Raw genomic sequence first — 12,086 nt, forward strand, 5'->3', positions numbered from 1 at the left:
CAATGAGTTTCTTTTTTTTTCCTAATAAATTTTAACAAAAAACTATTTATACAAACTACAATTTATATAACCCTAAAACCAACCAACTCCCATTGAGCATTAATCAAACAAACTCCTAGGATAATATTTGCCATCGAACTTTACATCACCTACGTTAGAGGACCAAATTGAACATAACTAGAAACTCTGAGCTTAATGTCATTCATAAAAACCCATTTACAAGGAGATGCTTTCATTGAGAGTCGAACTCAAGACCTCCCGCTTACTAAACGGGTGCTCTAACCAACTGAGCTATGAAAGCTGGTTATAACAACGATTCATATTAGTTATTTAAGTCATTGAATTTCACTGAATTCGAGGGTTACTCATCAGACGATGTTAATGAGGTTTGGTTTTGTATAGAATTTTCGTATTTTATTTGTAGTTTATATTATACCGATGGATCGTTTATTTATTTATATTATTTTTTCTGTATTATTTATGTAGTCTATCGGTGAGGTTCAATAGGTACATTTCCGGCAATCTACCCACGCTCTCATATCTTCCCAAGAGCCCCTTAAGAACTCAGTGCCATCACATTTTCATTTAATGTTCCTGGTATATTATTCTTTTCAAAATAAGATTTATTAAATTATGTGTCAAGTCAAATACTACACTATAGGAATACAAATATGTAACCTCCAACTTTGGGTGGAATTTCCCCCTAAGTTGTATAACTAGAAATGTTAAGCTCTTGTCCATACAACAAATGTTACATAACTAAATCACAAGGGTTTATGAAGTAGTGGTAGAGACATAGGGGGATGTAATGGAATATCCAATTTGTCTTGGGTTAAATTTCTGGCGTCCACAACAATTGTGGCCACTAAGTTTATCAAGGCTAATGTCTTGCAGTCACAATTTATCGAGATTAGTTTGATCATAGCCTGAGACACCCTTTCAAAAAAAAAATGTTATATAACTAGAAATCAGTTACGATGGTTTAAAACATATATAACCAGAGGTGCAAAATCAAGAACCCTACTAGCATCAATGAGTCGGGTTGGGCTTTGGTAGATCACAAAAATGATGGGAAAAAAGAAAAAAAAAAAAATACAAGAATCACAATCAATCTCTAACCCACTTCTTTATATGAAAGAGACTAGTTTCTTGTTATTATCATTGTGTCCTTGTATTAGTACCTAACTTGCCCCCAAGTCCTTGTTTCAAAATTCATTGTTGTGTTTTCTTCTTTGAATATTATATTGGTGGTTCCTTCCTTACCTATTAAAAAGACTAGTTTAATAACTTTTCTCCAATTTGTTTGCTATGCTCAGTATTATTAAAGGGTTGATTGTAAACTCTGTTTTAATTTTTACTGCTCATCAATGTTAAAGATGTCTGGGATTTTGTAAAAGATCTGTTGGGTCAACTATTAATTTGATGATGACCCACTGATTCATTCATCTACCTTAACAACATTTAGTAGTTATTGGTTTCTTTGTATATTGGTGACTTGGTACATACTTAAGCTATTGGCAAAATTGAAGTCTAGTCGATGCAAAGATAGAAGATCACTAATGCGGTACCGTGGATCAACTGTCTAATATACACACTAAGACTCCAGAGTAGCTGAAATGAAGATTGAAAATATTTTGACGCTACAAGCCGATTGAAAGAAGATCTTCATGGACCGAAGATTGAAGGAAGATCTTCATGCACCAAAGATTTGTGAATAGCTGTTTGAAGCTACTAATCCATCCAAAGAAGATCTCCCTACAGGCTGACCATAACTCTGCAAAAGTTTGTCTCTGCATGAACAGTGTTGTTTGCACGTCGTGTACGATGAAAATGAGATATCAACAATGATCAAGTCAATCTCTGCCTTCTTATCCTCAGGTGACAAGTGTCCCCTTGCATTTAATGCTGAAGGTAGTATAAAAGGCAGTGTGCATCTCCCATACATACTACTGACTTCCTTTGAAAGATTTCTAAGTGCATTCTCAAGGCAATCAGCTCTCCTCTTCTACTCCCTTACTCTCCTGTGTGTGATGAAAAACTTAGTGTGTTCTTCATTTCCTTTCAAATACTCTTGGTGTTGTTCTTGTAAGTTCTTCTCTTTTTAAGATTGTTTAGGTTAGGTTATCCTTTCCTTTCTTCCGCAACAATCTTTATTGTATCTTTATATGTTAATTCTTGATATACATCAATAAGAATTAAAAAGTTAAAAAAAGTCTGTGTAATTGTATTCAACCCCCCTTCTACAATTACTTTATGTTTATTGTCATCTTATTCGGGACCAACAATATCCATTTAGGATAGAGAGCGTATATGTTCACGATGTGACGAGGAGAGGCAACCTGAAGGATGTGAGATAAGTAGTTGCAACTATACATGGCAACATCAGACCTTTCCTAGAGCATGATCTTGCATGACCGGTCCTGGGTTTTTCATACACAGGACGAGAAGGCTAAATAATGTCTGCAATATATAGAAACTACAAAAACATACTATTTTAAAAAGATTTGAAACCTAATCAAGTTAGTCAGCTCATCCCCATACTGATTACAATTATATAGCACCATAACGTAAAATCAAGTTAAGTTGAACTTTAGACTTGCATACAATCATTGTCGTGCTCAAACTAACCCTATATGATATTCAATTTATCCTAAAACTTAAGAAACTTTAAGACTATAGTTGTATCATATTTTTAAATGTCTAAACATCCTTAGTAGCTAGTGTTGTGTAGTCTAAGCAATCTTATATAAGCGGCAACCAAAATATGAGCGACAAAAAATGAGAATTATGATACAACAATGAATCAAGAAATATAAAACAAAATAAATAACAACATTCAAGAGTCATGATTATGGAGAATCACAAAAAATAGTTGAAACTAAGTAGTAGTCTCATTTATTCAATACATGGTTTGATTTTAGAAAATAACACATAAGATGTTTCCCGTTCCGAGTTGAAATTTAGCTAGTAATCCGAATTATTTCATTTAGGGTTTAATTTGTGATACACAAAACAAGAGTAATAAATTTTCAAATATCATCACATAGTTTTCCAAAATAAAAGCATATACAGAGTATTAATTGTTGAATATGACTATTTTTATCTAATTTTTAGTTTATTGCAGATAAGTAAGTGTTGGCATGAAAAAGAGAAAGATAAAAATCGAAAAATAAGGAAGTAAAAAACTATTCAGCAAGAGAAGTAATAAAGTTAAAATGAGAGAAAAAAGAATGCCAATACACAATGATAGATGTGTGGTTAGGAATTCAATTCCAGTCGTTACCGCATTGAAGTATTTTTATTAATAATAACATCATTCGGCCTGGGGCTGCCCACCCTTAGGATTGTCCCATTATTTGATAGCGATGTACAAGGTTTTAGGATTTTCATTTGACATGGGTAGTTTAGTTTAGATTTATCAATCTTTTCGTATTTGTTCAGCCTATTTTGGTCCCAATCTAAAAGTAGCACCAAATGTTGGACAAGTAGTTTTTTGTCAATATCCTAATACCAAACGCACACCAGAACAAGTGAGCCATGGCCGATGCTAGTTATGGGTCATTCATAGCTGTAAGAGCCTAGGCTCATTGTTCATTTGACATAGATGGTACTACTGACTGATATTCGAGACCCCGAGACAAAGGAATGACACTGGAATCTAGATACTGTTGCAGTCAATAGGGCTTGGAAGAATTATTTTAAGAAATGTACCTTGTCCGATAAACGGAAAGCAGAACAGTGACATGCCAAGTCTCTGGCAAACGATGTTCCAGAAATGACAGCAAGCCACCAGAAGTACAAATCGCTTGCATTTTCCAGTGACTTAAATGGCATCATTTTCTGGTCACAAAGAACGAAAACAAACCAAACCAAACCAAACCAAACCAATGGGGTGAGATGTATGCAGGTCTGACCTCTACCACAAAAAAAAAGTAGAACGGTTGTTTCATAAAGACCCCCAGGGCTTGTCACAAAGAAGTAACATTGCCAATTGACTTGCAGCAGGTCATCAACCATTGAGGAAAAGAACTAGATTTTGTTGTACCTTGAGAACTGGTGGCACAAATTTTATATTTCCTCAGGATAACAAGAAAACTAGAATAGCTGCCGTTTAATTTGAAATATATGTACAGAAGATGAAGAAAAGACGGCCCAGAAAACCACCGCTGAACATGTAAAAAAGAGAGATTCCGAGAGTATAGTTGATCAACAATTACCCCACTGTCACTCAAGGATAATTGATCATTCTCCGATAAACCAGTAACCATGTGATGAATGGAACTACCGGAACAGATTTCTTGGCTAAATTCTTTATGGTAGCTTCATGACAAGATGCTTGTAATTTACCATTTGTGGCTGCATTTTTTGCTGGTTGAAACTGTATTACGATACAAATGCAGGAATGCCGATTTCCTCAGATTCATCACGTGCTTTAATCAAGAATGCTTGCTGAAACAGCTCCATGTGATTATGATAATACCTCAAAATCACAATCTCCTTTACTTTAATTACAAAGCTGTTTTAAATGGACATATTTGCATCAGATTTTGTCCTAGATGAGATGAAGCCCATTAAAGGTGAAGTTGCTCAAAAGCACAGAGAAACAAGCAACATGGTGTTGTCTGTTAAAGAGGTACTAAACTCTGAAGTCTTATTTCACTTCTTAGGTGGTGCAGAAGTCTGAAAGCAGGATCAATAAGACTGTTTGTTGTTGTAACCCGACAAATGTCTGAAATGGTGTGTTCTTTACCCTCGTAGTGTTGAATCATTTCAGTCAATCACAAAACCTCAGCCATGGAAGACGGAATATAATCATTCAGGAGAATAATCTCTGCATGTTTGGTCTTCTTCCTCATCTTCGTTCTCGTCATCAAAATCAACAGAAGTGGGATGCCCGTTGAGATCCACATTTATCCCATTTACTTTCCTAACGAATTGGCCCCTGATACGAGGCCGTCTCTCGGCTAACTTTTTCCTATTAACGTACCGAATTTTCTTGTCAAAGCAACGCTCTTTCCTCTTCTGCCTGAACTTGAGCAAGGCTGCCTCTCTGCGGTCAACCGTTTTCAACTTTCCTTCATTGGATGATGAACTTCCATATGAAGACCATGGGTGAACTGTGGGACCCATTAGGCCAGGTCGTAGACAAAGATTAACAGGGTAGTAAGGGAATGATGTCATGTGATGAGGAGGGTAATGTGGTGGACCATGATTATATTGAGGCAACATAGCTGTATTACCATGGTTATGCACCATGGAGGATGATGACATCATAACCTGATTAATTGCTCCCTGAAGGTAATAAGGGTAAGGAGGAAGTGGATTATAACCTGAAATATTAGGATGAGAGTGAGAGTTATTCCTCAATTGTTGCATTTGTTCTTTGGGGAACTCTTCCATCTTTGAGTTCATTTGTGGAGAGCATTCTGTTGGTAACGGGGGAGTAGAAGACTCGTCCAATGACAGAGAATCAGGGAAGCTGTTACTGCTAGGACCGTCATCTATGCGCGGAAGATTTTCCAAAGTTTGTGAGTGATAATGTCCTCGAGAATTACCAACACCATGTTTCTCAATGCATAAGTGCTGCTGAACATTTTGATCAGTAAGGCTGGTAGCTAGACCGTCCACTTCTCCAGCATGGGCACCTGGTTCTTTGTGAATTCTTGATGGTGGAGCAGTTTCACTAACGGAGACAGAAACATGTGGAGCAGTTCTCATGGACATGCTTGATTTGACATACGTAAAAAATGCTGAAGACTGACCTATCTTCAGTTCGCTCTTCTTTGGAGCAGATATAAATTCCCCTGAAAACAAAGGAAACGTAAGGCACATGTGTTTCAATCTTTTTGGAGGCCCTGTTACACTTGTACCAAGACTACAACTCGACCGAGTAATAAATAAAACAAAATATAAAAGTTCATACCATATATTATATATTTATATTAAACGTCTTCCAAATTAAAACAATGTTTTAAAATGACAAAGTAACATATGAAATTCACTTAAGTAGGATCATTCTTCTAACATTCTTCGAAAAGCGGAACCGGAAATCACCAAATCGGCTAAAAGCACAAAAGCCTAAAACATAATTAGGCTAAAGGTTAAAACATACATAATTGGCTAAAGGCTAAAAAATGTATAATTGGGTCCCAAAATTTCGGGACCTGCTCCACATCTCACATTGGAACACCCTCAGGCACGGCCCTGACCAGTGGCCCAACTATTACTACACTAGAGTGGCATCTTTGTGAAAGATCATCAATTCAAATGCATGGAGTTCAAAATAGCAAGCTAGAAATCTGTTCTTATAACCACTCCTAATTTCCAAAATCAATTTGGATGAGAAAATGATGATTCTGAATTAGAAGCAATGAGAAATCAAATATGTTCAAACTTCTTCAGATCCAGATTTATATTAAAATTGTATGGTTCAAAGTTAAATCAGAAGCTATACAGTATTGATCCTACTTTACAGCATTTTTCTAAATATTGAGGGCATCAGATTAAGAATTAGAGCAGGGATGAGAGGACCTGCGTACATCTCGAATGGCTCCTTATAATAGAAGTTCTCCATAGGATTGACACCGTTAACTGGGTTTACTTTCTTTTTCAAAGATCATTTACAGAAAGCACCCCGATCATAAAGGAGAATTTGGGTTACCTACATCTAACTAAATGATCCTTTTCATAAAAGTTATCGGTATTAGATATTACAGTTGGTATACTATGTTTTCATGATCATGGAAACAAAGCACCCTAATGGTAAAGAAAATTTGGATTACATCTAATCATATGGGTCATTATCGTAGAAGTTTCTCAAAAGATTACAACTAGTTGCTTTACTATGTTTTAGAGATAATAGAACAACAAAGCATGCTAATGATAAAGATAATCTGCATTGGAGGATATGTTCACCTCGTAGATGGTCATTGGTTTCCGGCACATTAGATCGGGCATTTGATAATCTAACAAGTTGTGTATCTGCAGAACCAGGAGCTAACATCACATTAATCTGAAAAGGAACAAGCATGATTAGCAAGCCAAATTACTAAAGCTGGCAAGAAAGGGGAACTATTGACTTTATCATAAATTGGTTTAAATTATCCATGGTCCATGCATCCAAGTTCAAGTTTCAATAATATACACATTGCAGTTATAGAAAACCTGAGTGCTGAGGAGTATGCAAAGTATGCAAGGCATTAACCAGTCATGGAGAGACTTTAAGTATTCAGTTCAAATAATGTTGAAGTTCATAAATCACTTTCTAGTCATTACTCATTTTATCTTTATATATTTTCATATTGCTAACAAAAATTATGCCCCCTCCGTCCCAACAATGAAAAAGCCACAAAGTTTTAGGAATATGTAGTTATTACGTTTTTTGTTAACTAAACGACAATTTTACCCTTAATAATAGAGGGGTAATGAATTTTTCCATCTCATAATTAAGGATGGAATTGGAAAGTAGGCACTTACTTTTGAAAATGGAAACTTATTTTGGACAAACTAAAATAGAAATTTGGACGCTTAATGTTGTGACAGAGGGAGTAATTCTCAGACTTCAGGTAAAAACTTGTTCACCAGGAACAACATCTACCTTACCTAAATGTAAGTGAATGTATGCATGCAGAACCCATGTAACTTGACAATCTATATGTAATTGAGTAACCAATTTTTATGCAGATGAGTTTCACCTCATCTCTCCAATGGGTTGAAACAGACATCTCCGGATGGGCACTCTTCCGCGACTTTTCATCCGTATCATCTGAAAACATGGTACTGTTTGTGTTAACATCACTAAGGTCTGACGGTACCAGATCAAATTCACAAATCATGATCTTCTTCTCAGCCAAGCCAAGCTGTAAAAATCAAAGTTAATAGGGCAATAAAAACTAGCAATATAACAACTTAGAGCAATGACAGAAGGATCCGTTAGTAAGACTTCTGAATGATCTAACAGGTATAGATGCAATAACAAACCGTACAAGATAATAACAGCCAGAACAGAAGATAAAATTCATTAATGTGAAGCACATGGTCCTGGATTTAAATTACATCTAATCGCATGGTTCGTTTTACAGTTCACTTATGTGAGGACAACCATCAAGAAGGCAAAATTTTCCATATCGGAGTACATATTGTACCCACCGGGAGAGAACAGGTTCTAACTTGTAACTCACTACACAGATTCTAAAATGGTTGTATAAATGCACCTATTTGGGGTGCTTTTTATAGGGTGGAAGGAGTGATGTGGCTTATGTATGGAGTTGAGGAAGTCAAGCCCTACATACCATTCGCCTTCTCCTCCACACATGTGTCCACAAATTCAAGAGCTCATTTGTCCGCAAAGGCTTCACAAGATAATCAGCTGCTCCAAGTCTCAAGCACTTGACCACAAAGGTTACTTCATCCTGTGCAGACATCACTGAGAAAAGAACAAACGATAAAAATAATGATGTCTGTTCTCAAGAAACATGGAAAAGGAAATCAAACATGAGAAAATTGAATGGTTAAAAACAAATTCAACACCAAGCTTACTAATGACAGGAATGCGTTGCAACTCTTTTCTCATGATGTACTTTAGCATCTTCAAGCCTTTGGCCATAGGAAGGTCAACTTCAGAAAGAATGAGATCTATGTTGGGTCCGTCAGCATTTAAGGCATCAATCACTTGCCTGGGCGATTTCACTGAAATCACTGTAAAGCACAAACCATATTCACATAACAGCATACAGGACTGTACAAGTTGAAATGGGAGGGATTATTATTTCTTTTCGTAATTACTCCCTCTACCCCAATATATCATTGTAATTGTTCCCTCTATCCAAATTTTTTTGGCAAAACCATCTCATAGTTACCAGAACAATCCCATAAGATTTAAAATTTCAAGTCTCGTGAACCTTCTAATGTTCATAGGCCTATATCAACTTTCTCTTTAGACTTCACATGCCTGAACACGGAAGTGTGATAGAAATAAGGAACTTCAAATCTTCTAGAGTGATTAGCGTTTTAACAGTTACACGTGGCATTTTGTTTCTAAAACAACCCATATATAGACTAAAATGCAACAAAAAACTCAATTGGCAGAAACGGCAGAAAAAAATAATACTCTAGTCTGCTAGCTTTTGTGTTTTTACACCACTTTCTGCCAACTAAAGTATTTTGAGGGAAAAAACCAAAAAAATTGAATCCTAAACGAAGAAGTGGATAAAATATTTCAAATATCAAGTTGACAGCAAAATGATTACCTAAATCCAAAGAACTAATATCATGAATTTGGTTGGGAACATAGGAATGATGTAGGAACTCAATTATTGAGTATGGGTGCCAGGACCCTAAAGCAAAAATGATTTCTTTGCAGCAACAAAGCCCAAAAGAGAAGGACCTTATTACTACCTAAACCAATTAAGAGGTTGAGATCGGAAGTCAATAATAACCACCAACAACAAGCTATAATCACAATTTTAGTAAAGTAATTAGATCTAGAACTTCAAATGAACTCCCAACTTTACATAGAAGTAGTCAACTACTTCATTCAGTTATTAAGATAAAACTAAAGAGAAAATAAACAAGGGAATAGTTTACATACCTTGATAGGAGCATTTACAAAGAAGAGTAAAAACCTCTCCTGAACCCTTCGAATCATTGTCACAGAGTAAAATTCTCACTTTACTGCGATCTATAAACCCATCCCCAGTCTTCCCGTTATTAACTCCTCCACCTCCACGTCTGCCCAACGAAATTCCCTTTGGCTCCATCTCCCGCATCAATCAATCAGACTCACTCTGTCCTTAAGATTCACCCAAAACGCCCAAATTCAACGAATACTTACCAGAACAGATTCAACCTTCGAGAACTTCCATTACAGCACAAAATTTCTTGGTTTTCATACATAAGAATCTAGATCTACCCTTTCCAATTCTACTACCACTATTAACAAGAGACCACTACAGTTCTCATAAAATTAAAACGGACAGGAAACACAAATACCTAAATGAATCAAAAGTTCAAAACAATAACAGAATCTTGATGTTTCTCCAATTTACAACAAATACAATGTTATCTTCATCAAAAAACGGAGATAGAACAATCAAATCCACCTGATGTTCGGAAAACTCCACCGAACCAAAAAAACGAAAGTTCGGCACGATCCGAACCACCTAAAACAACGTCTGCAATCAATCTAGAATCCAGCCCATAAAACACCGGATGTAAGTATCGACTAATTCCGCCGGAGAGTTTGTGTTTTTGGCGTGAGTGTGTGAGAGAGAACAGATCTTCAATTATGTTGGGTCTTCTATTGTAGTGGATAGTAGATATTTTCACTTTTCTCAGTGGTGGAGGCTAAAATACGCTGGGGATAGAGAAGTGATTTAAGCCGTTGGATCTGATGAGGGTGGAATTAGTTAAGGGTGAAGATGTGGTGAAGGTGTTGGTGATATTGGCGGACGTTAGAATCATGTATGACGTGGAGTAAAAGTGCACACAAAAGTGGTTCGTGAAGTGCGTGAAAGGATGGATAGTTCGTTACAGATAGAGAAGAGGCCACGTCACGAGAAGATCTTTCCACGTCAGAAAAGAGCAGGGACACGTGGATTGGGCCCATCAGGTCTGCCGCTGGCTAGTGATGGCTAAATCGGCCCAGCTGGGCCCGGGACCGCCGAATGACCGGAACCGGGACCGGTAAGGACCGGTTATAGGACTGAAAACCGGGACTGCTTATGGGATCGGTTATGGCCCAGCCCAGCCAATTTTTTTTATAAAAAAATAGTTGTTACTAGCCGTATCGGTTACAATATAGCTTAACTGGGATTTATTTAGGCTCGGGATCGATAAAAACCGGCCCGGGACTGATTTTTTGTCATCATTACCGCCAGCAGCCAGCCTCAATCCAATACACTGACAGATTGGATCAAATGAATTCGGTTGAGTAAGATCCAGAATTTTTATCCGCCGAATATACATTTAGAAGTAGATTAAAGTTACGTAAATTCGTTTGATATGTTTTAGTCGAATTTTATGATTTTGAGATATTTTTTAAGTTTTTTTGACTAATTTTGAGATATTTTTTTGATTCATTTCGAGATTTTTTTTTGGGTTTTTTTGATGAAGTTTGTTATATTTTTTAATATCTCGGAGCGCTCTTCAAAGTTTAGTGAATACACATTTTATACCTCAACAAAAATCTTACGAGAATAAATCGAACAGATACATGGAAGCGCTCCTCAAACATACATGTCCTCAATTTCTTGTTTTCTGCCAATTAGAGATACAAAACTTTATATTATAAAATTTACATAACAATGATTGAATAAAAATATAATGAATATATTTGTTAATTTGTAAATAAAATTTTTATATTTAACCTACATTTCATTTGATGGTCAGAGGCGACTTGAAAGCTAAGCAGTGGTAATTCTAAAGATTCCCGGGGGGGGGGGGGGGGGGAAATAGAGATGTCTCCTATGTTACCCATAATATGTGGAAGTATCAACGTAATTTCATAGAGTCATTCGGTCTGAATGCTACATGAAGAACATAAGCCAGATGATGGAACGGGAAGACCTAGGATGTAGAAGATCATAACATGAGTGATTCGCCAGATTTTGATTCCTATATATCCACCCATGTGGTACTTCATTATACCATATATATAAGATCMATCTGTATAGATATCACCATCTACATCCAGAAAGCCGTATTCTTTGGAAGAAGCTTGTACAGTTTGGGAAGGGGTTTTGATTGATAAAAAAGAAGAATCTACTTCAACCGATATGCCCTTAGGCACGGCCATACATAACATAGAAATCACACTTGGAAAGGGTGGACAATTAGCTAGAGCAGCGGGTGCTGTAGCGAAACTGATTGCAAAAGAAGGGAAATCGTCCACATTAAAATTACCTTCTGGGGAGGTCCGTTTGATATCCAAAAACTGCTCAGCAACAGTCGGACAAGTGGGGAATGTTGGGGTGAACCAGAAAAGTTTGGGTAGAGCCGGATCTAAGCGTTGGCTAGGTAAGCGCCCTGTAATAAGAGGAGTAGTTATGAACCCTGTAGACCATCCACATGGGGGTGGTGAAGGAAGG

The 12,086-nt window shown here is 36.7% G+C and overlaps 1 protein-coding gene and 1 non-coding gene across 3 annotated transcripts; both read right to left on the minus strand.

Annotated features, from left to right (window-relative positions):
• Positions 1-227: 227 nt before the first annotated feature.
• TRNAT-AGU lies at positions 228-301 on the minus strand. Its single transcript has one exon. It is a non-coding gene; the product is annotated as a tRNA-Thr (tRNA).
• Positions 302-4,016: 3,715 nt separating this feature from the next.
• LOC112514338 (two-component response regulator-like APRR1) lies at positions 4,017-10,267 on the minus strand. Of its 2 annotated transcripts, none has more exons than XM_025120754.1 (6): positions 9,590-10,267; positions 8,539-8,697; positions 8,292-8,425; positions 7,695-7,859; positions 6,916-7,012; positions 4,017-5,804 (listed from the first exon to the last, which is right to left on the minus strand). In XM_025120754.1, the coding sequence occupies exons 1-6, from the start codon at positions 9,765-9,767 to the stop codon at positions 4,813-4,815; spliced, it is 1,725 nt and encodes a 574-aa protein (XP_024976522.1). In that variant the 5' UTR covers positions 9,768-10,267; the 3' UTR covers positions 4,017-4,812. The 2 variants fall into 2 exon arrangements, with proteins under 2 accessions (XP_024976522.1, XP_024976521.1); XM_025120753.1 differs by having other exon boundaries at positions 8,530-8,697.
• Between the last annotated feature and the right edge of the window lie 1,819 nt (positions 10,268-12,086).

Source organism: Cynara cardunculus (genome assembly GCF_001531365.2).
Source record: "Cynara cardunculus var. scolymus isolate 2C chromosome LG 6, CcrdV1, whole genome shotgun sequence".
Classification (NCBI taxonomy): domain Eukaryota; kingdom Viridiplantae; phylum Streptophyta; class Magnoliopsida; order Asterales; family Asteraceae; genus Cynara; species Cynara cardunculus.

Coding starts and splice junctions, on each gene's coding strand:
- LOC112514338 (XM_025120753.1), bottom strand. CDS start 9,767: ATGCGGGAGATGGAGCCAAAGGGAATTTCGTTGGGCAGACGTGGAGGT. Junction 7,013..7,694: donor CAACCCATTGGAGAGATGAG/GTGAAACTCATC, acceptor GTTCCTTTTCAG/ATTAATGTGATGTTAGCTCC. Junction 5,805..6,915: donor AACCAATGACCATCTACGAG/GTGAACATATCC, acceptor CTTTGTTTTCAG/GGGAATTTATATCTGCTCCA.